The sequence below is a fragment of the Bos taurus genome, chromosome 23 (assembly GCF_002263795.3).
Source record: "Bos taurus isolate L1 Dominette 01449 registration number 42190680 breed Hereford chromosome 23, ARS-UCD2.0, whole genome shotgun sequence".
NCBI classification, from domain to species: Eukaryota; Metazoa; Chordata; class Mammalia; order Artiodactyla; family Bovidae; genus Bos; species Bos taurus.
In genome coordinates this window covers 12,734,317-12,762,188 of record NC_037350.1, presented here as the reverse complement: position 1 = coordinate 12,762,188, position 27,872 = coordinate 12,734,317, and the positions used below count along the sequence as shown (strand labels likewise).

Sequence of the window (27,872 nt, the reverse complement as noted above, 5' to 3'; positions counted from 1 at the left end):
CTCCTGAATTGCGGGTGGATCCCCTACCAGCTGAGCTACCAGGGAAGCCCCAATTATTATTCCCAATAAACTCATGCCTTGTGTAAGTCAACAAGTTGGTTTTTTTCTTGTCTGTGATGCCAAGAAGCATGCAACAGTTATAAAAAGAATGAGAAACTGTGACTGGGCATACAGAGAAAAAGAAAAATCTGGTAATGGAGAAACCTACCTTTATTAGTCTAAATTATGCTTTGCTTTTTAACAGCAGTGATACTGATGACTGATTTTATTAAACACTGATTTGCTGGGAGAAGGAGGGAAATTTTTACCTTCAGAGGCAACACTTCTCTGTTGACACCATAAAATGTTGCCATAGCAAGTGTCCAAGACAGCAGACCAGCCACATTCCCACAGACCTTTTTGGCACTTTCAAAAGTGTAATCATCCATGTTAAAATATGGCTGTAGTAACTCAACAGTCTCTTCATTTATTGTGTCCTTGGGGAACTGCTGAAGACTCCACAGGAATCCTGTTGCACTCATCAACTGAAAAATAGTATTACAGCCTGTAAGCTCTGGGAAAAAATATGTACTTTCTTTCTAAGTTAGCATGTACTTCTAAATTGAATTTTTTTCAAAGAAGTAATAATTGATTTGCTCTAAACATACAAATCAAGACTATGGCAGTAGTCAACCTAAAGCCGTAAATTGCAAGCTGTCTTCCTGTTTCCATGGAGAAGAGCAAAGAAGAAAAACAACGTAAGTTTCCCACCTAGTGAGTGCGTCTAAATGCCACCAACCACACAAGCCCCTTTTTATAGACGGAGTTGGGTTGACATCAACATTGTGCCAATACTTCCTTCACTGAGTAATATGCATTTAAGTGCATATTATATATTGTTTTTAAATTGTACTATAGTTGCTTTACAATGTTGTGTTAGTTTCTGCTGTAAGCAAACTGAATCAGCCACACATACACAACACCCTCTTCCTTGGATTTCTTCCCATTTAGGTTATCACAGATCACTGAATAGAGTTCCCTGTGCCATACAATAGGTTCTCACTAGTTATCTATTTTATACATGTATTATTTTTGTGTGTGTGCGGGGGGACAATAATATTCTATGGTCCAGATGTACCACTGTTTATTTAACTACTCACATACTGAAAGGCATCTTGGTTGCATCCATGTTTTGGAAATTATGAATAAAGCTGCTATAAAAACCCCTGTGAGCAGGCTTTTGTGTGGGTATAAGTTTTCAGCTCATTTGGGTAAATACTGAGGAGCATGATTGCTGAATTGAATGGTAAGAGTATATTTACTTTTGTACCATGGCTTCTTTTTCAACATCTTTATTTAGGTATAATTTACAATAAAATTTCCCCTTTAAAAAAAAAAAAGACTGTGCCAATACTAGGTATGGGTTCTGGACAGATTTTTATAAAAAGAGGGCATTCAGCTTTAAAATCTTACATTTTAAAGAGGCATTACATTTTGAGAGATGCAATTTAAGATAAATTCTTCAGTATACAATGATCAATTATTTGTCTGCCATTGTGTCTGGTCTGTATTGAGTGTCCTGGGATGCAGACACCTAATACACCTCAAAGGACTTATAGAGATAGATTTTACTTACTTTTAATGACTCGCCCCATGATGGCTTGCAGCAAGGTTTTTCTGGATCCATAGTGACAGGGTCAATTTTCTTTTGAAATAGTAACAGAACACAGTCCATGATTCTCATAATAAGATGAGGGGGCTTTGCAAGTTTCCTGACTGTGGCAATATCATTTGGCTTGATAGTCTGTATTTGGGGTTAGGGATCAGAATATTTTTTGCTGAGTAGTATTCCTAGTCATATGGAACTCTCATACTTTTAAAAACTTAAAATGGAAAATTTTAAAACATATTTTCTTCCCAATTCCTGACATTTACATCAAGGGTCTGCATTCCAAGATTCTTACATAATGGATCTTTCATGGTTAAGTTAGGATTTCTGTTTCTTTGTTTGCATTTCCCCCAAAAGTTATCAAAGAATTGGTTTAGAATATCACTACCATTCATTGGCCATCACCCCAGACCTCCATTAGCAACAACTGTCATTAATGTTTACCATTTAGATAATTTCATCTTCAAAGCATAGAGTCTATATTACATATGAGTATTAAAAAAGGGGCAAGGCCCTGAATATCAGAAACCTCACCTTCAGTTTTCATTTTGAAGGTTGCCCTGTCTATGGAAGGGAGAGAATTCGAAGGAGACAAGTAAAGTTATTGTACCATATGACTCATAAAAATATTTTTGGAAGTTTCTATCTGTGAGCTGAGTTAGAAATAGGACATCTCCTGACATTCAAGTCAAGAAGGACTGGGACATCATATGATCCATAAAAACTCCTAAGACCCATTTGACTCAGTGATCACTCTCTCATGTGTTATCATAGGACCCACAAAAGAAGGGAGGGTGGAAAGTGTGTCCAGGTCATTGTTACAATTTTATTAAATGATGATCCTAAATCTATTAATGCATTTAACAATCACAGACATTCTCCCATATAAAATAAGAGCAAAACCAAAATATCCCTGTCCTCAGAATCTTTCAAAGAGAGAGAAACACAATTACCCTATGATTATCTGACACGACAGAAGTCTAGGAGTGACAGGAAAACAAAGGAGGTTCAGGACTTCCTGGAAGGGGTGAAATCTGAGCTTGGTCCTGCAGACTGACTCTTACTAGTCATGAAAGTTAGGAAAAGTAGAAAGTGTTCCTGGCAGATAGAGACCCATTTAAAAGTAACAGACCATAATTACTGCAGAAGCATTTAGGTGTTTCTGTATGGCTGGATCATGCTGTGTGTAGGGACAAAATAAGGTAAAATTGAAGGGGCAGACAGGAGCCAGGTATCACAGCAGTAGCACGAATACTTATTGAGTTCCTTCCATGTACCCAGTGAACTATTCATTACTTTTTAATGCATACATTGATTCTTCAAAGATCAAGAAAGAATTAGAATCTTGACAGAGATCCAAGAGAGTTAAGTAAACTTTACTTGAGACTATCTACCGTATGGTCATGAGAGGCAAATGGAGATCTGCTTGCCTCTGAAGCTGTCCCTTCTTGCTTCACAGTCCTGGATACCCATCTTGGGACTTTAAATTAGAGAAATGGGAACCGTAAGAGGATTTTTAAAAAATGTTAAAGAGTGCATGACATAACCTAGTCAGGATGCTGAAGGAACTGAGAAGGCTGTCTGTATAATCTGAATCCCTTAGGATACAGTTTAAGCCAATAATCACACTAAGCATTATTCCTCAGTTCTCATGGAAAGATGCTTTGTGGGATGAAAGTAAGTTATGGGAAGTAAAGACTTAAAAAAATAAACTTAGGAAATGTAATCAGCAGAAATATTTGCTTCAAGACTCAGAGATCACAATCACATTAAGAATTCAATTCAGTTTTCTGATTAGAAATCCCATAACTAAATTTTATGTAATGACACGTGGTGCCAGCTAGGACCTGTGTTGGGAGGGATAACAATGCACTGCTCACATTCAGGGCTGCTTCTGCTTCTTCCAGTGCAGGTCTAGCTGCCTCGAGCTTGGTCTCAGCTATTACTTTTTCACTATCGATTTCATCCACTATTTTTTGGGCTTTGTCTTTTACTTCCTGCACTTCATTTTTCACTTTGGCTGAAGCCTGAGCACTTACTGTGACTTCTGCTAATACCTGTTAAAGAAAGAAAACATGAGGATCAATAGAAATCTTTTCAGCATAATTTACAGATTTGAGTATATAATATAAAATAAGAATGAGAGAAAATTCATCCCCCATTTAAGCTGTCTATATTTTAAGATGTATTAAAGTAACTCCTCTGAGTAGCTTTGTAATCTTTGTTTCCTAAGCTTCTCTCAGTCATGAACTGTATTAATAAATATTTTAAACTTTCAGAAAAATGATATTTATACTCTATGTTATTTCTAGAAAATTAAAACTATTCAAAGTCAGTGCCATGGAATAAGGTCAGAAACCATATGAAGCCTCATGTAATAACAAAAAAAATAGCTAATGTTTGTTGACTGCCTACCATATATCAGGATGCTAAGGGTCTACCTTATGTCATATGCTAAGTGCCTCTCCTATGCTCTAATATTTCAATAACTGGCTAAAGGTAGAGACTTAAGCATCTATTCTTAACTGACTCTGTGAGTGCAAGGTGAAAGCAGCCTGAGCCTGGGGGAGAAGCAGTAGGTAGAGAAGTAACACATATATATCCCTATCACCTTGGGAGGAGCATCTTTTTAAAAAGACTCAATCAACTCTTCTTTTTATTCTTTTCCTTCCTTAAAACAAACTTCAGATCAAACTTGGGCTACCCCAGAAACCTAGAGTCTGCAGAGACCTTAAAGAGAAGATCTAATATAATTTATTGTCAAGCAGAAATTTCCTATACAGATGACAGAAAACAAGAGAGAACCAGAGAAGGAAAAAACAGTCTTAGACCAAGTAGAGGATATAATAGTTTAGGTATGTTTTGGTATAAATTAAACAAAAATATCTAACGGTCTTTGTAAATGTTGCTATTGTTGTTTAGTTGCTAAGTCGTATCCGACTCTTTTGTGACCCCATGTGGGCTGTATTTTACTGGAAATAACCTGTGGGTTTATATTCTGTTTACTTTTTAATAACATTTTAAACAATGCTTTTTTTTAAATGTGGGAAGATATGCTTCACAGTGTAAATGCCAACTCACTTCATCTGCTTTTACGGAAGCCACTGCCAACTCCTTCTCCTTTACTGCAAGATCCTGAGAGAGTTTTGCCACAGATTCACTTGCCTCCATCAGCTTGTCAAGACCTTTACAAACACACACATAGACACTTTCACTGAATATATGATTATCCCCTCATCAAATACTTATTCAATATTTACTACTTATAAAGAACCATGTGCTGCGTGCATGCTGTCTCATCAGTCATGTCCAGCTCTTTGCAACCCCATGGACTGTAGCCCACCAGGTTTCTCTGTTCATGGGATTTTCCAGGCAAGAATACTGGAGTGGGTTGCCGTGCCTTCCTCCAGGGGATCTTCCTGACCCAGGGATTGAACCCATATCTCTTATGTCTCTCGCACTGGCAGGCAAGTCCTTTACCACCTGGGATGCCATTAGGGCCATCTGGGAAGCCCTAAGGCACCATAATGTACACTATAACAAACACAAAATAATTATGGACAAGATGTCTTAAAATACACATATTTTAGAAGCAATAATACTGACCATATTTCTAACAGTTTCGGTTCAGCAGGAAATGAAGAAAATAGGTCTGAATGAAGAATATCATCTAGTTACATTTAAGGGAAAGTCATATTGCTATAACAAGTAAAATGAATTTAGCCAGGAAACTTATTTGACAAATGTATGCTCTCCTTGGCTTTGCAAACAGTTTGTAACTATCATTTTTTGCCTTTGAATCACACTGCAACTGAGACGGCAAATGAGACATAACATATTAACATTTTTTGTGGTTCTCTCCTATAACAGTGAAAATAACTGCTAAAACTTCTGCAACTGTTTCTGAGACTCTCAGTGCTCTAGACAAAAATAACTGGTTAACTGAAAATCTCACTAGTCGCTAGATAGAGGTGTGTTGGTAAACATTTAGATTCTGGGTCTGGAGTGAGGGCATTCATTTGGATGGTTCCAGTGTCTGCCGTGTAGATAATCCCACCTTGCCTGGTTCTCAGCAACACACCATTATATAATATTTCTGCCACATAGATAGAATAGAAATAATAATGTTCCCCAAGAACATTAATAATAATAAAGTAAAAATAACTAAGAAGTAATGAGTTTTGAGTATTGATTGCCCTCATTAACATAATTAATTTAATTGTAAGTTTATTAATTTTTAATGAAGGCTGTGGTTATCAACCAGATCATCACATTCCTAATTTAACCATCAGTTCTCATGAGCCAGTGCAGGTAGCTTCAGCACACCACCGATTCTAGAGCATCATATAAAAAAGCTGCGGAAAGCCACGAGAAAGCCAACAGAAGGACGTTTCTCTCACAGGGCACCGATCATCACTGTAGCTTCACAGGCCTTTATGCTTTGTGACCACGTTCTGTGCAGAAGTGAAAATACAGAACTAAGGCATTTCAGGATTATCTGGGCCAAATGCTTTCTGGACATAAAATCTGTTCCCACTTACACTTTTCCTACTTACACTACATATACTGGACACTTAGAAAACCACTGCTCACGTAAAGTCTCTTTTTGTTTTCATTTTTTTGCTTTTGTTTCTGTTTTGTTTTTCCCTTTGTTAGAAATCTGAGAAGCAGTAACACGGCAAAGTTTACACAAATTGAGGGAAATGGCAATGAAACCATAAATTGAAACTGTGGTCAGTACCCAGGAGCTGGCTTTTCCCCATCTGTAAGCAGCAGCTCAACAACCACGGTGACTCACTACCCAACAGGATGGACCCAAAGCTGAAAGCGCTGGAAGAAATGGTTCCAGAAGAAAAACAGGCCACCTCTGTTTACATTTTTTCTGCCCAGACTTTCTTGACAGGTCAAAAGACCCATAAAGATATCCCTCAAAATAATCTACTATCAGCAATATTTCAATATTGATTATAAATCAATATTTCAATATGAAAAATAAGTATTTCATTTTCAAACAACAATGTCCATCAAACAAAATATTGGGATCTCTTTCAGACAAGCCCTAAAAGATCAGATTCTGTTCCACTTACCAATATTCATACGTTCAGCTTGCTCATTAATGTATTTCACCTTTTCAGTGTAAATGTTTTTATAACCATTTATAAATGAGAGGTAAGATTTGGGAGTCACGTGCGCTCTTCGGCGGTATCTGAGAGTAGAACAGAAAAAAAGACCTTCCGGTGAGGCAGCAGGAATACTGTATCTCTAACTGATTCTTTGACTTGACCCTTATCCCCATTCTGGGCTTCTGTTTCCTCTTCTGGAAAACTGAGAAAAGAATCACTGTCCTACACCTCCTAGGATTTTGTGAAGATCAAAAAATAAAACAGCATACGTAAACACACTTTGTAAACTTTAATGTTCTATACAAATACTAGGGATAAGTGGTTGAAATGAATTTGTGCCGAGATCTGTTTTCATTCGCCAGATATTTGCTACACACCTCTTCCCCACTAGAAACCCAGATGAGATGAGTGGGCTTACAACGGTGAAAGCCAACCTCTCCCCTGAATTTCTGGATTGTCCTTGAAATCAAGGCACACTTGATTCAAACATCCAAATCACTACGGTTTCAGTATAATAATTATATTTAACAATAGAAACAAGTAAAAGGAAAAATTTTTATACAGGAGAAACTAAAGTCAAAGAAGAGATCTTCACATACTAAAAATTCATATTTTTATATTACAGTAAGTTTATTTTATATTAAAATTTTACTTTTGGAGTTCTGAACATTAAAAAGCATTTTAAAGGACTCTGGCATATATGTGACTATTAGTAAAACATTATATAAATATCTTTTACATATCTTTTTTTATGCAGGCCATTTTTAAAGCCTTTTATTGAATTTGTTACAACTCTGCTTCTGTTTTTGGCTGCAAGGCATGTGGGATTTTTATTAGCTACCCGATCAGAGATCGAACCAGCACCTCCTACGTTGGACGGCAAAATCTTAACCACTGGACTCCCAGGGAAATCCCACATTATGCATATATAATGCATTCAGAATAAACTTCTACAATAAGAGGATATTGAAAACTTTGAAAAATACACCAAATTTTCAAAACTAAAGACATGGTTTTTTGTAGCTGCACAAAAGTAAAAACTTCTCTTCACAAGTTGACAGCAGTAGAGGTGGAGTGCAAGTTAAGCAGAAAGAAAATCTTCCCAACAAAGAGAATTAATATACACAGATTTACCAAGAGAATCTGGGAGATTATCTATAACTATTTAAGAGGATGGTCCATGTACAGTTTTAAATAAAGAAAACGACACAGGATAAACAAGTTTTTGTGAGATAGGATCCCCTACCCCTTGGAAAATCAATTAAGTGCTACCCAGACTCTCCATCTGGTCCCATTACTTCATGGCAAATAGATGGGGAAACAGTGGAAACAGTGACGGACTTTATTTTCTTGAGCTCCAAAATCACTGCAGATGGTGACTGCAGCCATGAAATTAAAAGATGCTTGCTCCTTGGAAGAAAAGCTATGACCAGCCTAGACAGCATATTAAAAAACAGAGACATTACTTTGATGACAAAGGTCCATCTACTTAAAGCTATGGTTCTTTCAGTAGTCATGTATGGATGTGAGAGTTGGACTATAAAGAAAGCTGAGCGCTGAAGAACTGATGCTTTTGAACTGTGGTGTTGGAGAAAACTCTTGAGAGTCCCTTGGACTGCAAGGAGATCCAACCAGTCAATCTTAAAGGAAATCAGTCCTGAATACTCATTGGAAGGACTGATGCTGAAGTTGAAGCTCTAATACTTTGGCCACCTGATGCAAAGAACTAACTCCTTAGAAAAGACCCTGATGCTGGGAAAGATTGAAGGCAGGAGGAAAAGGGGATGACAGAGGATGAGATGGTTGCATAGCATCACTGACTCAATGGACATGAGTTTGAGTAAGCTCCAGGAGTTGGTGATGGACAGGGAGACCTGGTGTGCATCCATGGGGTCGCAAAGAGTTGGACACAACTGAGCAACTGAACTGAAGACTCTCCATGAAGAAAAATAGGCTTTCTGGGAGGTACTGCACCCCCTGAAGCTCATCCATGAACCCTAAGGAAGAAGTGCTCTGTTGTAGAAACCATGTTGGCCCACCTTTATTTATAGCAATCATACCAGTGACTATCACACTTTGGAAAAAACTGCTGTATTCTTGAACTGTCAACACCAGCTTTCACATCATGAACGCCATTTCTGCTTTTAGGGACTGGACTCTTCTACTGTCAATTAAACTTCAGTTTCATAATTATTTGTCATGAAAACACAGACAAGATTAAGTGATGCATATTAATGATCCCTTAGCATAAGGCAATAATGAAGCTTTAGGACAGTGGACTTCTTTAACCAAATAAATAATGAACTTGAATAAGAAACAAATTTTAAAGAGTTTATAATGAATTATTTTAAGTCATTTCCAAAAAATTAATTAAGCAAGTGAAATAAAATAATTCATTAAGTATCTGTTACTTTGAAGCCCAGAGGGAAAGGGGCAATTAAAAGTATGGACACTAGTTAATTTTAAAATCTCAATTATTTGTCATCATTTTAATACATAATCACTAGAAAATCAAAGCGAGGGAAAAATCTAAGAGCAGCTGGGATTTTGAGCTCAATCACTGTGACGAGTGTGTTACTGGATGTTACATTTTACTCGTCTTTGGAGTGAACCTTGTGTTTCGGTAGCTGTCACGCTCACGCATCATCACTTACCTTTGGAAATAACTTTCACAGCTCTCTGAAACCATGTCGTGAAAGAGGCCCATTGTTTCTACAACTTGTCTTTTGGTGTCGCTAGAGCAGACAATACTATAGCCTGAGACGAAGTAGGAGGCCACGGCGACCAGCGCCTCCCTAGGCCAGCGACTGAACCAGTCCATGGTGCAGCCCGAGATCAAGCCCGGAAATTTCAAAGAGCGGGCACGGAACTTCTCACCAACCTAGCGACAGAAGTGTCAAAAAGCATTATACATTTTAAAAATTATATTTTCAAAAAACACAGAGGGATGATAAGTCATGCAGAGAGACCTTTTTATATTCTGAGCCAATAGCCTGACACAACACATTATTTTAGAAATCTTCTTAGACTGCATGAATATGTAAATGAAGTGTCCAGGTGCAAGGAGGTAATAGTTCCACATTCCCTCCTTCCCTAAGACTCATTCTGCTCTAGGAGCTCCCATGTAAGAAGACACTGACATCTTCTTTGACCATGTGCTACAAACACACAACGGAATATTACTCAGTCATAAAAAGGAATGGATTTGAGTCACTTGTAGTGAAGGAGATGAATCTATAGCCTGTTATACAGAGTGAAGTAAGTCAGAAAGAGAAAAACAAATATTGTATAGTAACACATATATAAGAACCTAGATAAACAGTACTGATGAACCTCTTTACAAGGAAGAAATAGAGATGCAGACATAGAGAACGGACTTGTGGACACAGTGAGAGAAGGGAGAGTAGGACGAATCGAGAAAGTAGCAGTGACATGTATTCACTACCATGTAAAAGAGAGACCACCAGGGGAAGCTGCTGCACAACGCAGGGAGCCCAGCCCGGCGCACTGTGACGGCCCAGATGGGCGGGACAGGAGGCGGGTGGGAGGCTCAAGAGGGATTCTTAGGCAAGAAAAAAAAACAACTAAATTTGATACTTAAAATTTTAAAGAAAATTTTAAACAATCTGACATTAAAGATCTGTTCCAATAAAGGAAAAATGGATAGAAAAAAAAGGAAACTGACAAAGCACACTTCTACAGAGACAGATGACCAGGACAGTGAAAGGCCTGGAACCAGGGCAAGTGAGATCTGCAGAAGGAATGGGAGGTGTTTGGTCTAAAAAAGAAATGACTTAGGGAGTCTGCAGAAACTTTCTCCAAATATCTGAAGAGCTGAGTAAAGGAGAGGGATTGGATTCACTTTACAGGACAAACGAAATCACAGGTGAAGAGTCAGAGACAAAATTCCACTGTTTGTAAAGAAGACCTTTCTGGCTATTAGACTACCTAAAAATTAAGCAAGATGCCCTGTAAGTTAGTGAGCCACCTCCCCCACCCCCAAGAGCAGAACTGCCCAATAGAATTTTCTATGATGATGGAAAGGATCTATATGTGTGCTTTCCATAGTAATCCCTAGCCACGTGCAGCTATTGAATATTTGAAATGAAGCTAGTGGGACTGAGAAATTGGATTTTCATTTTTACTTAGTTTTAACTGATCAAAAATCAAATGGCCACACATGGCTAATGGTTACAATACTGGATAGCACAGTGAGTGAGAGACATTCAAACCTACATCAGGGACATTCTAGATGGTATGAATACATTGGAGCTAAAGCTAGAAAAGACTATATCACCAAATCCCTTAAAATAAATAATTTCTGTCTCTAGGTAATCAAAGTTGTAGGGTATGCAATAATTGCTAATGAGTACACTCAATTTTCACTCTTTAGTATGATTTTGGTCAGTGGAGATTGGTGGTAGTCAAGAAGTAACAAGTGTTCATTTCTGAGCAAATCATCTCATCAGAGAAGGCGAACTAAGTACATTCAAGGAAGTAACTCCTCCTACGTAGAAATAACTAAAGTAAAAACTCACTGGAGAAAAGCAGAGAACAACGTGCAAGTTCTTCCTTGATCGTGAAATGAAGTACTCATACAGATTATCGAAGGTGGGAGGATGGCGAGGGAGCTCCCTTTTCATGACCGATATCAGCCCTTGGGTGATTTCATCCATCTCGTCCCGTGCAAACAAATTGGAGATCTTTGAGGAATAGGCAAGAAAGGGTTCAGTATTTCGAGAGTTCCCCACAGCCAACGCACTGCCAAAGTCTGGTTTCCCCCCACCCCCACCACTGCATGTCATTTCTTTTCACATTTTTTCCTGCATCTCTACAAATCCCTAGTTTGCCAGAAATTCCAAGAGCACAACTTTTTATTTAGCAGCTTAATCAGGAGCAAATTAAGTTTCCTTTTGCTCAAATAGCTATTACCAAAAAGCCATCTTGTTTACCATTCCAATCACCACTTAAATGTCCAGTGATGCCTTCGTTCTGATTCACAGTCAGTCTCAACTGTGGTTCCAAAATAGTTAACTAGAGCATGCATCAGTAAGCACCCAGACACGTCACTGTGAAGGGGAGAGTGCACACGCAAGGTGTGCTCGCAGGGCTGGCCTTCGCCTGGCATCTGAGAACTAGGCTTTTGGAAGGAAGGCTCCATTACTAATCAATAAGGCTGTTCCACTGTACCTACTATTTATAAAAACATTGGGATATACGGTGAACATCTGCTTTACTTCTGGGAGTCTGGAATTTTGGCAGTTGCGGCTAGGCAGAGAACAACTACATGACCAGCCCCTAAGAAAATCTTGAATTCTGAGTCTCAAATGAGCTTCCTTGAACAGAAAGAGCACCTGTGTTTCTGCACTTCACTTCACGTTTCTTCACTTTCACTTCACACCAAAAACACATTCTGTATGGACCCTTTAGTGAGAACATATTAATAGGAAGCATATATATGGATTTCCCCAGACTCCCCTGGATGTGTCTTTTTCTTTACTGATCCAGCTGAAAATCCTTACTGTGCTGCTGCAATAAATCTTAATCATAAGCTCAACTATATGCTGAGTCCTGTGTATCCTTCTAATAAAGTACCAAGCATGTGGGTGGTCAAAGAAGTGATGATAAAAATGGTGTCAGCAGTAGTGACATTCAGTTCAGTTCACTCACTCAGTCATGTCCATGGACTCTATGCGACCCAATGGACTGCAGCATGCCAGGCCTCCTTGTCCATCACCAACTCCCAGAGTTTACTCAAACTCATGTCCATTGAGTTGGTGATGCCATCCAACCATCTCATCCTCTGTTGTCCCCTTCTCCTCCCGCCTTCAATCTTTTCCAGCATCAGGGTCTTTTCCAATGAGTCAGCTCTTCACATCAGGTGGCCAAAGTATTGGAGCCTCAGCTTCATCATCAGTCCTTCCAATGAACACTCAGGACTGATCTCCTGTAAGATGGCTTGGTTGGATCTCCTTGCAGTCCAAGGGACTCTAAAGAGTCTTCTCCAACACCACAGTTCAAAAGCATCAATTCTTTGGCACTCAGTGGTGACATACACATCTATTTACAGTTAGTGTAACTTTTTCAACCATTCTATACACCTGATATTTAGATAGATAAATGATACATAGATAGATAAACTTTGCTTTTCCTAAAATAAACTACAGGATTAAGCTAAAGATTTAAGAGACAAATAAGGAACCACACTTAAAATGGAAGAAAGCATATAAAATATCTGGAGGTAAGCAGCATTAATTTCACAGAAACTTCAAAAAATCTATTGAACCTCATGTGTTAATCATTTCTAAAATGAAAAACGTGTGCCAAATGGCTTCCCTTCTTTTTTTAATAATTATTATTTACTTATTTGGCTGTGCCAGGTCTTAGTTGCAGCCATCCGGGATCTTTGCTGCAGCATGCAAACCCTAGTTGCAGCATGTGGTATCTGCTTCCCTGACCAGGGATTGATCCAGGGCGCCCTGCGTTGGGAGCTCAGAGGCTTAGCCACTGGGCCACCAGGGAAGTCCCTAAATACCTCACTTCTGAAAGACTGCTGCTTTCTCTATTCAGATTTACATTTTTAAAATATAACTTCTTTCTCTACTTCGGAGACATACCTCCCCTGAAGATAGCAGGTTGTTGAGATATTCTAGAAATGCCTCATCTTTTATTTCGTTGTCAGTAAAGATAAAAGTGATGCCTTTGCCATCAGCACCAGCAACCTTGTACAAGCCTTTTAAATCATCTGTGAGATTACTCACATTATAAGACCTAAGAAGAGAAGGAGCAGAAAGCTTTAAATGAAAATATAGTCATCATTTATCTCAAAACACGATACAATCCATGATAATTAGAGCGTAATCCACACCTGCTCTGATAGATTCTAAGTTAATAGTGCCTGCTAGAAAACACAGAGCTAAACAGCTGTACATTACCACTCTAAATAAATAGGTTTTATTTAGCTTGAGAACTTAGTGGGGAATTTACCAAAAGTGACTCAGACAGAATAATTGGGAACAAGGAAAAGAACTTTTATTCCCTACAATCCAACAGTCCTCAGCCAACAGATGTTTTTTGCCCAAGTGAATATATATGTAATATTTAAACTAATCAGATATTTGGATGAGCTTATATTGGTAAGAAGGTATAGATAAATTATAAATAAAAGTAGTGATAAATTACATATAATGGTAATTTTCACATCTCACTGAGCGACTAGATTCAGAGATGCATTATGCAATGTGATATAAATAATAGAAATGTTATAATTATGTGGTCACAGATTCTGAAAAGAGATGAGCCTGGTCTCTGTTTTTCTCGTTTACCCTGTTTCCTACTAAACGCATGTGCTACCAGAAGTGATATGATGTGTAAAAGCAAAGCAGACGTTTTCCTAAGTGTGGCATGTAAATCCTCGTGGGTAGATGCCAATGAAAGGGATTATAAAGAAGTCCTTATTTGAAGGAGGTTTCACAGTGCAAGTAATAGGGAGTTCTGTGTAATTCATAGGGTCTAATGGAAAGACTACTGACATTAAATTCAGGAAGACCAGAGTTCAAATCCCTGCCCTGAAGTTTTATAAAAGTTCCTTCATGTTTTACAGCTTGTTTACTCATCTGCAAAATGAAGATAATTACAAATTTGTAAAGGTTGTTATGGGCATTTGAGATGATGTACCTTAACTGCACTTAAACGTATAATAGCTTACTTTTATTTTTTTAACCTTTTTATTTTGTATTGGAGTATAGCCAATTAACAACACCGTGACAGTTTCAGGTGGACAGCAAAGGGACTCACACATACATATACATGTATCCATTCTCCCCCAAACTCCCCTCTCTTCCAGGCTGCCACATAGCATTGAGCAGAGTTCCCTATGCTATACAGTAGGTCCTTGTTGGTTATCCATTTTAATCATAGCAATGTGTACATATTCATCCCAAACTCCCTAACTATCCCTTCCTCCCATTCTTCCCCCTGGCAACCGTAAGTTCATTCTCTAGTAAGTCTGTGAGTCTGTTTTGTAAATAAGTTCATCTGTATAATTTCTTTTTAGATTCTGCAAATAAGAGATGTCATAGCTTATTTTTAAATTAGGAGAGGAAATGAAGCCCTTCTGGGTGGAATTATAGTTAATCTTGTAGATCTCAGCAAAAGGAATACTATCAAGAAGAGATGATATATCCCCTCAAAATAATTGCCAAGGGGGAGAACTCATTAAAAAGGGAAACGGGTAGGTTGGTTTGCTGAGAAGCAGCTGCACTTGTGAGAGCGACATAGTCCGCATCCTTTCTCAGAAGTGCCCGGTGTTAGAGCAACCCTCTCACTGACCACTCAAGGAAGTCACAAAGCCATTTTGCTCATTTTTTTAAATTAAGCAGACTGTTAGGCATTGCTTTTACAATATATAGACATGGTCACAGCACACCCTCTGTAGGTCCAGATCCCTCTCACTGCTTTCCTTCACAGCTAAGCCTCTTGAGGAGTTTTAAAATTTGTTTATATTTGCTTCTTTGCTTCCTTAAAGCAATGTGGCTTCCGCCCCCATCTGATCCACTCAAAGGTTAGTCACCACTCTTCAGGCTTTAATCTCGTTTTTAGGCTAATTCTCTGCCTTCGGGTTTCTGGAAACCACGTCAGATTTCCTCCTCTGCCTGGCCTCTTCTCCTCACTCCCCCTGCATTGTTATACCCACCACTTCTATCTCGAGGAGTATACTCAGACATGTGCAGGAATATTCGTAACAGCTGTATTTGCAAAACGAAAACCCCGCAAACGTTTATCAACAGTACGATGGACAAGCAAACTGTGGCAATATGTGATAAAATGGGAGGCTCCACAGCAATAAAAAAGAATAAACTACTGCTGCACGCAGCCGCATGGGTGACTCTCACAAACACCACGCAAGCAACAAAAACGGCACTAAAGAGGAAACCCCATACGATTCGACTGACATAAAGCTGAAAAATAGGCCAAGTAAAGCAATGGGCTTAGAAGTTAGAATATTCTTCCCCTTAGGAGGGTAGTGACTGGGACAAGACCCAAGGTGTACTTCTGGGTGCTAGTGATGTTTTATTTCTTTATCTGTGACCTAACTACATAGGTGTACTTACTTTTTGACACCCATGATTTGTGAACATTTTTTTTAATGTACATTACCCTGAAATAAAAACGTTTACTTGAAAAAGAAATACAATATATTGTTGTAATCTTTTTTATTTTTGTTTATTTGGCTATGCCCAGGAGCATGCAGGATCTCAGTTTCCTGACCAGGGATCAAACTGTTGCCCCCAGCAGTAGAAACATGGAGTCTTAACCACTGAACCTGCAGATAAATCCTATTGGAATTTTTTTTTATTTCGTTTTTTAGTTGGAGGATAATTGCTTTACAATGTTGTGTTGCTTTCTGCCATCAGTTCAGTTCAGTTCAGTTCAGTCGCTCAGTCGTGTCCAACTCTTTGCGACCCCATGAATCGCAGCACACTAGGCCTCCCTGTCCATCACCAACTCCCAGAGTTCACTCAAACTCACGTCCATCGAGTCGGTGATGCCATCCAGCCATCTCATCCTCTGTCGTCCCCTTTTCCTCCTGCCCCCAATCCCTCCCAGCATCGGTGTCTTTTCCAATGAGTCAACTCTTCGCGTGAGGTGGCCAAAGTACTGGAATTTCAGCTTTAGCATCATTACTTCCAAAGAACACCCAGGGCTGATCTCCTTCAGAATGGACTGGTTGGATCTCCTTGCAGTCCAAGGGACTCTCAAGAGTCTTCTCCAACACCACAGTTCAAAAACATCAATTCTTCGGCACTCAGCTTTCTTCACATACAATGATGCAAATCAGTCATAATTATATATGTAATTTTTTTAAGCAAACATTTCACTCCAGTGAAATCAACAATAGAGAAAAAAACATATTGGCGTGTTTCATTTTATCTTACCTGGTTAATGTTATCTGGAATATTTGATATCCAGCTATAAAAGAGGCCAATCTTGAAAGACTTTGTTTTCCTGACCCACCGACACCCACAAGCAACGCATTTCCACATGATGTTCGGATTATTCGTGAAATCTGTTTTGAAATAAAATAGTATATATTTGAAAATAGAATTCAGCTGTTTACAGCTGCTTGCAATAAATGGGTCCAAGGTTTGACCACATGCTTTGAGACTACATTAGACTTTCTCATTTAATGTACAAGGGTTCATATTGATTTATTCAATTCCAGTTCTTTCATTGCCCATCTATATTTACATCATGAAAAAGAGTGCAAATTGGCTTTCCTCTCTCCTATTTTAAAATGATTTGCTCTGTGTGTGTGTAATTTTATTATTTTCAGACTCAACGGGTAATGGAACTGCTCTTCCCAATCTGCAGGGAGCAGTTTAGAACTGTTTGCTTATTATCATCAGTCTAACACACTGACTTAGCAGAAACCAAGTGCTACGTAGCTCTACAGCAAATGCTACCTCTACCATATCTCTGCCAGTGAAAATTTTTTAAAAGTACCAAAATTCTATTTACAATGGAGGCATGGAAACATCTGTAGAAAAAACTTAGGGAAACAGCCTTTAGCTTTGTGTTGCTTTTCTAAGGAGATTTCCTCACAGAGAGGATAAGGCCCAAGCTGTGGTTTGAATCTTATGCGGGTCAGTTGGAGACATTGCTTAAAAGCTGTCTTTTACATTAATACCACTGATTAGAAGAAAATCTAGATGGATCGTTAAATTCATTTATCACCACAGCAAAGAATTTTTTTAAATCCAAGTTTTACAGGGGGCAGACACCTTGATATGTGTCAAATCTACTATTATATTTTAAATACGTTAATCGCTTATGTGCTTTGCACCTAGAACAGGGTACCAGGCCCCTAAGACCAAGCCACTGTGGGTACTCAGTAATTATTTGTTGGGATTCCCTGGTGGTCTAGTGGTTGGGAATCTGCCTTGCAATGCAAGGAATTCAGGTTCAGTCCCTGGTCTGGAAACTAAGGTCCCACATGCCTCAGAACCACTAAGCCCATGCACCACAACCAGGAGTCCACGTGCCATGATGAAAGAGCCCACGTGCCACAACTAAGAGCCAACATGGCCTAAATAAATAAGTAAACATCTTTTAAAATAATAATTATTAATTGTTGAATAGATGAATGTAAATTTACCAATTTTGCAGAAGACGATTCTATGATAAATACAGAGTTAACTGTCTCCTCTTTATGAAACCTTCCTACTCCAATTTGTTGGAGAAACTCTTTTTATATCTATAAATTACATAGTCAAACAACTCCTTCCTGCAGCCTTTCACACCTGGATCCAAGCCATACTTCTTTTAGGTGATGCCTCCAGTTGGTTCCTATTTTTATCAGTCCTGTATACCCACATTTTCCTTTTCCACATAGTCTGTAAGTCAATCATGAAATCGACATTTTTAAATACATCAACTTTTCCTCCATGGGCAACGGGATTTCCATTACACCAAAACATAGTTTGAGGGAATATTTTTTTCATAGAGTTCTCCAGCTTACTGGCTAAAAAGGTAAAACTCTTTGACTCAGCGAGTCGAATACAAAACCTATCAGTTTGCCCTTGAAAAACATTTGCTGTCATATAGATGGATTCAAATAAGGGGTTCCTGATTAAGCCTTTGTTTTGTTAGAGAGTGAACCGACTTTACCTATAGATTCTCTTCTATTAACTATCAGATACTATATATGTATTCTCTAAAAAAGTTTATCTGTGAAATTCACTAAGCTTTTACATTATCTATTTATATCAGTAAACAATCAATAGTGAGAACCTTAATAAGATGAGTCATTGCATCTTTAAAAAACACCAGATCAAGAGATGTTCCTCTAATGATTTCATTGAACTGTCTCTGGTAAAACTGGAGTTTTTCAGACAGAAATTCAAAGGATGGTACCTAAGAGTGGGGAGAGAGAAAAATAATATTTAAGATCCAAAATTCTGGAATGCTATAATTGCAAACATATTCACAAGTAATTCTTAAAAAAAAAAAAGTTAAACCTAATGGATTTCCAAAAATTTGTCATGAATGAATTGACTTTTAGTTATTTCCATTTTCAGATCCTGAAACCTAACTGGTTGGTTTCCAATATGAAATTATTCTTAACCTTTTCCTTTAGGAATCCCAGCACCAACTACTGTCCATGTTAATTAAGGCTGTAATATAACAAATGTATTTCTCAGTTTTTATTTGCTTCTTAACAGTGCTTATGGAGCTTTAAAAATATATAGAAATTTTACATTATGTATGTAGTCAAATTATTCTGAAATCAATATTCACTTATTTCTTTTGCAAATGGTTGCTCCCCATTTAATTCTTTGACCAACATGCATTTCAAAATTACTCTTTGTGACCCTGTTTAAAAAAAATCTCTTTGGAGTCTTGCTTCAAGTGTCATTAAATCTATACGTTAACTTATGGAAAACAATGTGTTGCCATTTAACCAAGTAAAGTTTTATCACATTTATTTCTAGATGTTTTACATATTTATTGCTAACTGAATGAAATACTTTTATGTTGTATTTCCTATCTTGGGATTATTGGCAAGAGATGGCAATCCTTTTTCTATAAAGGGCAAGATAGTAAATATTTTAGACTTTGTGGCCCATATGGTCATTCAACTCCACTTTTGTAGTACAAAAGCAGTCATAGACAATATATAAACAAATGGGCTTGGTTGTGTTCCAATACAGCTTTACTTGTGAACAATGAAATTTGAATTCTGTGTAATTTTCATGTGTCACACAATATTATTGTTCTTTGATTTTTTGTCTACCCATTTAAAAATGCAAAACCCTTCTTAGCTCACAAATCTGACAAAAAGAGGCAGTAGGCTGGATTTGGCCCATTGGCTAATATAGAGGATATTTATTCAGTTATAGATTTATATCACATTTAGTCATATAACTGAACTCTTAGTAGTTGGAACTGATTTTTAAAAATCTCTTGGATTATATTAAGAGACAATCATATCTGTCAGTACCTAACACTTTTGCTTTTGATAATTACATCTATTTTCTTCTTGTCATTTTGTTGCACTGCCTAGAACTTTCAAAACAATATTAAGTAATCAAGATAACTGCACACATACTTGTCTTATACCTGACTTTAATGGGACGGCTGCTAAATTTCTTTGAAATAAACATTTCACTTGGTGTATGATGACATGAAACATAGAACTATTGTAGAAGTTATGATAACTCCAAAGGGGGACTCCAGTGCAGGGAGAAATATCTAGCTAGATGAGTGATCGAAAAAGCCTGAGAATACCAATTCATAGACTTTGGGCACTTCAAATGCCGTGTCTTCAGGTTCATCTCCAGTTGGCTCAGGCATCTCACGGAGAAAATCTACAAAGTATGGCTCAGGAAGAATATATGACCCCACATCTGGGCTAACATTTTCTTCAACTGAACGAACAAGTTGTGTATTAAACCACTGCTCATCATCAGGCGTTATAAATCTAAAAGAAAAATACAGGAGTAAGAAATGCAAACTAGGAAGGCATCTGTTCTAACTGAACATGGTTTTAACCTCTCTCCACATCTTCTCAGCCCTCACCCTGTACATCCATTACCTCAAAACACAGAAACAGTATGTTCAGCCTTCTGACCAGAGGCAGACCGAACTCCATCCAAGAGAGTTATAACCCTGACAGTGTCACTTACAGAAAATACTGACTGTGTCTCTCTGTGGCCAGACTCAAGCTCCTCTGAATCCTCTTCCCAACCAGGCCCGAAATTTTGGACTCTCATGTCCTTCTTTGCATCACCCATTTTTAGCAAGAATCCCGTTAGATCAGTTTAGGCAGCTGCTGCTGCAAAGTTGCTTCAGTCGTGTCCGACCCTATAGACGACAGCCCACTAGGCTCCCCCGTCCCTGGGATTCTCCAGGCAAGAACACTGGAGTGGGTTGCCATTTCCTTCTCCAATGCATGAAAGTGAAAAGTGAAAGTGAAGACACTCAGTCATGTCTGACTCTTTGCGACCCCATGGACTGCAGCCTACCAGGCTCCTCTGTCCATGGGATTGTCCAGGCAAGAGTACTGGAGTGGGTTGCCGTTGCCTTCTCCGAGTTTAGGCAGAATCCTCCCATAACCCCCTTATTTCCTCTTAGTAATTTCCCATCCAAACTCCCCCATTTTGTTCCCCCATTATAAATTCTCACTTTTCCCTGCTTGTATTCAGAGTTGAGTCCATTTCTCAGCCCTACTGCAAAACCTCACTGTATAGTCCCTACATCTATCACAATAGTCTTGAATAAAGGATGAGTGTCTTATTGTTTTAACAAGTGTGATTGATTTTTTTCTTTAACAAAACAGGTAAGTCCCTTGGGTGAGGCCCAAGATCCCTGAAACTTGCGACAGAAGAGGAGAATTTGACAGCCAGTAGTGGATGAGCATCCTCTTTCTGGGTCTGTGCACACCCAGTGTATGAAGGTTCTTTTCACACTTATAACATCAGAGTGGGAAGGGAGGAAGGAGTGGGACTAATATTTGACAGAGGCCACTTTGTGTGAGACATTGTAGTAGGTCCTTTACAGCTTTGTAAGAACAGCACTGGGTTTCTCTGGTGGCTCAGCGGTAAAGAATCCACCTGTCAATGCAGGAGACACAGGTTCAATTCCTTGGCTCAGGAAGATCCCCTGGAGAAGGAAATGGCAACCCACTCTAGTATTCTTGTCTGGGAAATCCCATGGACAGAGGAACCGGATGGGCTACAGTCCATGGGGTTGCAAAAGAGTCAGCTGTGACCTAGTGACTAAACAACAAGACCAGCATCACCGTCATGTTTTATAGACAAGCGAACGGAGCCTCAGAAAGATGACTTAGTTTATGTACCAAATGTCACCATGCAACAGAGCTCTCACTACAAGCTCTTTCAAGTTTTTTTTAGAAACTATACATAACCAAAATTTGCCTCTGAATGTTGTCAACGCGCCGATAATGTGGGCATATTTTTAAAATGTCTTATTGAAATGATACTCAAGGAAATTGGTGGAGTGGTTTTTCAAGGTGACCAGCAGGTAGGAAATGACATCCATGTGTCATAAGCCTCAGAGCAATTTAAGAAAATATTCTACTTATTTGAGTAGATAATGCAGGAGTTAATCTAGTAGTATAAACTGCTTATATATTACATTTAAACTCAAGCACTGCAATACACACCTGTCAGCAATTACTCTGTTGCACTCATGTTTGAAAAGTGACAGAAGAACATGAACTGAAGCACACTCGTCAGCTTTTATGGTTAACATGCCTTGCCAAATTCTGGAAAGATCTCGCAGATTGAAAATGTAATGAAATTTAGAAGGAGTAGGCAGCATCTTCACCTAGAGTTGAGAGAAAAAGAAACACTCTTCAATTTCAATTCAAGATAAAACCAAAAATCTTTTAGAATGATTTTATTTCAAAGTTCCGATTTTATATAAAAGAGACTGGGCAAATAAATTAAGTTTGTATTTTTGTTACAGCATTTATGGAATAAACGCATCATAAATAAACCAAAATATAAAAGACCATAACGCTTTGAATAGGATGGACTCAAGATAATGCACTATATGCAGATTCTAACTCTTGTTCTAGCCCCATGAGTTGACTTTGACCAAGCCATTGTTCCTTGAGTTTTTAAAAACTGTGAATTGTAAGCATAAGCATTCCTAATCATTATTAACCTTATTAGTGTGTCTATAGAAATCGTTGTTACTGTTGTTCAGTCGCTCAGTCATGTTCGACTCTGTGACCCCATGCACTGCAGCATGCTAGGCTTCCCTGTCCCTCACCATTTCCTGGAGTTTGCTTAGACTCATTGAGTCAATGATGCCATCCAACCATCTCATCCTCTGTCGCCTCCTTTTCCTCTTGCCCTCGGTCTTTTCCAGCATCAGGGTCTTTTCCAGTGAGTCGGCTCTTCACATCAGGTGGCCTAAGTATTGGAGCTTCAGCTTCAGCGTCAGTCCTTTCAATGAATATTCTGGATTGATTTCCTTTAGGATTGACTGGTTTGATCACCTTGTTGAACAATGGACTCTCAAGAGTCTTCTTTAGCACTACAGTTAAAAGGCATCAATTCTTTGGTGCTCAGCCTTCTTTATGGTTCAACTCTCACACCCATAAACGACTACTGGAAAAACCATAGCTTTGACTATAAGGACCTTTGTTGGCAAAGTGATGTCTCTGCTTTTTAATACGCTGACTAGGTTTGTCATAGCTTTTCTTCCGAGGAGCAAGCGTCTTTTAATTTCATGGCTGCAGTCACCAACTACAGCAATTTTGGAGCCCAAGAAAATAAAGTCTGCCACTGTTTCCACTGTTTTCCATCTGTTTGTCATGAAGTGATGGGACTGGATGCCATGATCTTAGTTTTTTCACGGTGAGTTTTAAATGAGCTTTTTCATTCTCCTCTTTTACCTTCATCAAGAGGCTGTTTAGTTCCTCTTTGCTTTTTGCCATAAGGGTGGCATCATCTGCATATCTGAGGTTATTGATATTTCTCCCAGCAATCTTGATTCCAGCTTGTGCTTCCTCCAGCCCAGTGTTTCTCATGATGTACTCTGCATATAAGTTAAATAAGCAGGGTGGCAATACATAGCCTTTACTCCTTTCCCAATTTTGAACCAGTTTGTTATTCCATGTCCAGTTCTAACTGTTGCTTCTTGACCTGCATACAGGTTTCTTAGGAGGAAGATAAGTGGTCTGGTATTCCCATCTCTTTAAGAATTTTCCATAGTTTGTTGTGATCCTACGTCAAAATGGAAATATGTCATAACAAAAAAACTGATTGTGAGCTGGTGGTCATTTGGTTAAGAATAATGAAAGTTCATGTCTAAAGTCAAGAAAAACCATCTTTTATAGGTTGCTTTGATTAAGGTCCTGAGTGCATCTGGATTTCCACAAATACATTTGTTTATCATAATCTAGATTTCACTTATGGATCCAAACTCAGTCAATATGCTTTCATATATCTCTATATCCACAATAGAATTGGCAGGCAAGTATGATATGCAGCTATAAATACTTAGTAGTTTTTGTGGGTTTTGCTTGTTTGTTTGAACACTAAGTTACTTATTATTTCTACCCACTTCTAAATCCAAATAGGCAAAGCTATAATATGACACCTTCTACATTCTTATACAAAGAGGTACCAGTTAAAGGATAAACTTGAGGCATTAGGTGTGGGAAGTATGGCTGCCCAAGTGTAAAGATTGTAATTGATACCACCAGCATAATTTTGTAAGTGAAACAATGAGAACTCTGGAAATATAAAGCAAACTTTCCATAAGAGTAATTCAGGAAAGTAAATGCTTTCTTTAGCACTTATTCATGGAATATGCCCTTTCTATATTGAAAAAGTACCCTATTGAGTTTACAGAGTAATTTCTACAGGCTAATTCACAGTGCAAGTTAAAAACAGCAGGTAGCAAATGAAGATAGAATAAAGAGAAATGATATATTAGCAATCACCTTTCACTTTCCCTCTTTGCTTTCAGTTCCATTCCAAGCTAAAATGTTCATACTACTCACCAAAATGTAAAGCAGGCACTTATATTACAAATATGCACAAATAAAGGGATAAGGCTATGTGAACATTACTTTTTTTCTTTCCTGTAAAAGACTGCAGTTATGACGGCAGCTGTTGGCAACTTAAGCAACCATTAGGGAGAATTAAATGAAGTCCTTTCTTACCCTATTCTTTCTTATTTATTAATCTGCTTCTTACCTCATCTTTCAACATTTTCTTTTAATTTTTGTTAACTTCTTTTTTTTCTCACCTGCTTCTCCTTTAAAGCTATGTAAAGTAATATAAAAGTAAAGAGATAGACTAGGCATGAATGGATTAAAAGAGTGCTTTGTGAAAATGGGAAATTTGAAGAAAAGATGCAAAGAAAGCTGCTTATTTGAGGCTGGGGAGAGGAGGAAGATTCATTCATTTTTTATGACTATTTTTGAGTATCTCCCACTACCCTTACCAAGATATCATGGTAAATAGGACAGCTAAATCTGCTGCCATCAGGGGCCTATTCAAGCGGGGGAGCCTAGTGATAAATAGGAAACAAATATAAACTAACAGAGAGACATATAATCATGATAAAAGTCATAGTAAGAACAAATGAAGGATCAGGAGACAGATAAGGCCTGTAATGGGGTCATGGACAGTTATTTTAGAGAAAATCATCTAAGAAAGCCCCTCTGATGGTAAGATGATGAGAAGAGTCAAACAAAGTACAAATGTCCAGAAGCATAAAAACTTGGGGGTGTTCAAGAAACAGTGAGAAGGGCAGTGTGGCTGGAGAAGAACAATGGGAGGGAAGAAGGGTGTTTATGTATGTTTAGTGGCTCAGTTGTGTCCAACTCTTTGCGACTCTATGGACTGTAGCCTGCCAGGCTCCTCTGTCTATGGGATTTCCCCAGCAAGAATACTGGAGTGGGTTACCATTTTCTACTCCAGGGGATCTTCCCAACCAGGTATCAAACCTGTGTCTCCTGCATTGAAGGTGGATTCTTTACCACTGAGCTACTGAGCAGTGAGCAGGGGCCAACTCAGGTTGACAGAGCAGAGGGCAGGTGGAATGTTTCACTGCAGTGTAACTGGGAATCTACTGGTGATTTTAAGATTGAGTAAGGAGCAACTTCCCTGGTGGCCCAGTGCTTAAGACTCCATGCTTCCACTGAGGGGGATACGGGTTCGATCCCTGGTCAGGGGACTGAGATCTCATATGCCCGCACTATGGGTCCAAAAATAAATAAATAAAATGGAAAAGTTGCATTATCTTTTTTTTTTAAAAGAAAATCTTTTTTTAAAAAAAAGGGAATATGAGGTACCATTTCACTCCAGTCAGAATGGCTGCGATCCAAAAGTCTACAAGCAATAAATGCTGGAGAGGGTGTGGAGAAAAGGGAACTCTCTTACACTGTTGGTGGGAATGCAAACTAGTACAGCCACTATGGAGAACAGTGTGGAGATTCCTTAAAAAACTGGAAATAGAACTGCCTTATGATCCAGCAATCCCACTGCTGGGCATACACACTGAGGAAACCAGAAGGGAAAGAGACACGTGTACCCCAATGTTCATCACAGCACTGTTTATAATAGCCAGGACATGGAAGCAACCTAGATGTCCATCAGCAGATGAATGGATAAGAAAGCTGTGGTACATATACACAATGGAGTATTACTTAGCCATTAAAAAGAATACATTTGAATCAGTTCTAATGAGATGGATAAAACTGGAACCTATTATACAGAGTGAAGTAAGCCAGAAAGAAAAACACCAATACAGTATACTAACACATATATATGGAATTTAGAAAGATGGTAACAATAACCCTGTGTACGAGACAGCAAAAGAGACACCGATGTATAGATCAGTCTTATGGACTCTGTGGGAGAGGGAGAGGGTGGGGAGATTTGGGAGAATAGCATTGAAACATGTATAATATCATGTATGAAACGAGTCGCCAGTCCAGGTTCGATGCACGGTACTGGATGCTTGGGGCTGGTGCACTGGGACAACCCAGAGGGAGGGTAGGGGAGGGAGGAGGGAGGAGGGTTCAGGATGGGGAACTCGGGTATACTTTTGGCGGATTCATTTCGATATTTGGCAAAACTAATACAATATTGTAAAGTTTAAAAATAAAATAAAATTTAAAAAAAAATAAAAAATAAAATAAATTAATTCATTAAAAAAAATAAAACAAAGGGAATAATGATCTCTGATGTACTTTTAAAAAAGCATTTTTAGGACCATGTAAAGAACAGATTCTAGGAGGACAAGGAGACTGTTTAGGAAGCTGCTGCCTGGTCTAGAGGGCAGGGAATGGAAACGTCTATCAGGGTGATCACAGTCAGGTGGCAGTAAGCACTCAACTTCTGGATATAGTATTTTGAAAGCCTGCTTACTAAGATTTGCTGATGGCCTGGATGTAGGGAATAAGAGCGAAATCAAGGATGGAGTCCTGTGTTTTAGCCTGAGAAGCAGGATAATTAAGATACGAAAGTCTGATAGAGACACGTTAACTTTGAGATCGTTACTAGATATCAAAGTGGTGGTGTCTACTAAGTAAGCCCATTAGAAACAAGTCTGGAGTTGAGGAGAGAGGTCTGGGATGGAGGTATTGATTTTGAAGTCATCAGCCCAGAGATGGCATTTAAAGCCACGAAGCTGGATGAGGCTACCTGGGTCATAATGGAGGCAGAGATGAGGTTCCAGGATGGAGATCAGGCGTACCACAGTACTTAGAGGAGGGGGGAGAGTGGGGACTTAGAGAAGGCAGCCAGTGAGGTAAGAAGCATGAGGCCTCTCTGAAGCCAAGAATGTATTTAGAGGGATCATCAAATGCCACTAAAGGGTCAAGTCAGAGGAAGACAAAATCAGCCTCTGGGTTTGGTAAGATTGTGGCCTTTGATGACCTTGATGAGAGCAGTGGAAATGAGAACTTGTGCAAAACGTGTTAAAAAGATTAAGAAAGGTGAGGAAGTGGAACTGATTAACACTCATAAAAGAAGCTTTGATGGAAAGATACCAGGAAGACCAAAGCCTTCCAGAAAAATATGTACAAGGGCATGTTAAATTGAACAACAGTCCCACTGGAAAAAGATGGATCTTATGACAGAGAATTATCTCAGATATCCAGATGTTCTGAAACTCCAGTCTGGAGCAGGCCCCATGCAAAGAAATGGTCACAGCAGCGGGGCTACACAGAAGAAATCCCCCAGTCCACCCAGGGGTCTGAGAGGCTGCCACACTCCAGGTTTCCCCAGGACATCAGCGTCTGTCCAGATGTGCGTAAATGGCCAAACGAACGTATGAACTATGACAAGTAATCCTCATCTCTTTCACCACTTTTTTTTAGCACATATATCAATGCTATTTTTGTGTGTGTTTTTTTTTTTTAAATCTCTGACCTATCTTTAATCACTTTTTCATGAGTCTACCTTCAGACATCTGGTGACAGCTACAGCGCTCCCTGAGTTTTACTTAGGGCATTGATCTCTGTAGTAAAATCTAGACTACTTTATTAAGTACATTGTATTCATTTACTAATTCATGCTCCACCTCAGAGGAACCCACAAGTTGGACTT

The 27,872-nt window shown here is 38.7% G+C and overlaps 1 protein-coding gene across 1 annotated transcript in view; it reads right to left on the bottom strand.

The window, feature by feature from the left end:
• Positions 1–27,872, bottom strand: part of DNAH8 (dynein axonemal heavy chain 8) — a 328,304-nt gene that overhangs the window by 126,685 nt on the left and 173,747 nt on the right. The window contains exons 58-69 of the mRNA XM_024983878.2: positions 21,959–22,122; positions 20,062–20,254; positions 18,565–18,687; positions 16,710–16,840; positions 13,389–13,542; positions 11,310–11,474; positions 9,426–9,652; positions 6,736–6,854; positions 4,730–4,833; positions 3,529–3,705; positions 1,616–1,783; positions 309–524 (exon numbers count right to left, since the gene is read on the bottom strand). Coding sequence (XP_024839646.1) covers positions 309–524; positions 1,616–1,783; positions 3,529–3,705; positions 4,730–4,833; positions 6,736–6,854; positions 9,426–9,652; positions 11,310–11,474; positions 13,389–13,542; positions 16,710–16,840; positions 18,565–18,687; positions 20,062–20,254; positions 21,959–22,122 — 1,941 coding nt within the window. The remainder of the gene's footprint in view (positions 1–308; positions 525–1,615; positions 1,784–3,528; positions 3,706–4,729; positions 4,834–6,735; positions 6,855–9,425; positions 9,653–11,309; positions 11,475–13,388; positions 13,543–16,709; positions 16,841–18,564; positions 18,688–20,061; positions 20,255–21,958; positions 22,123–27,872) is intronic.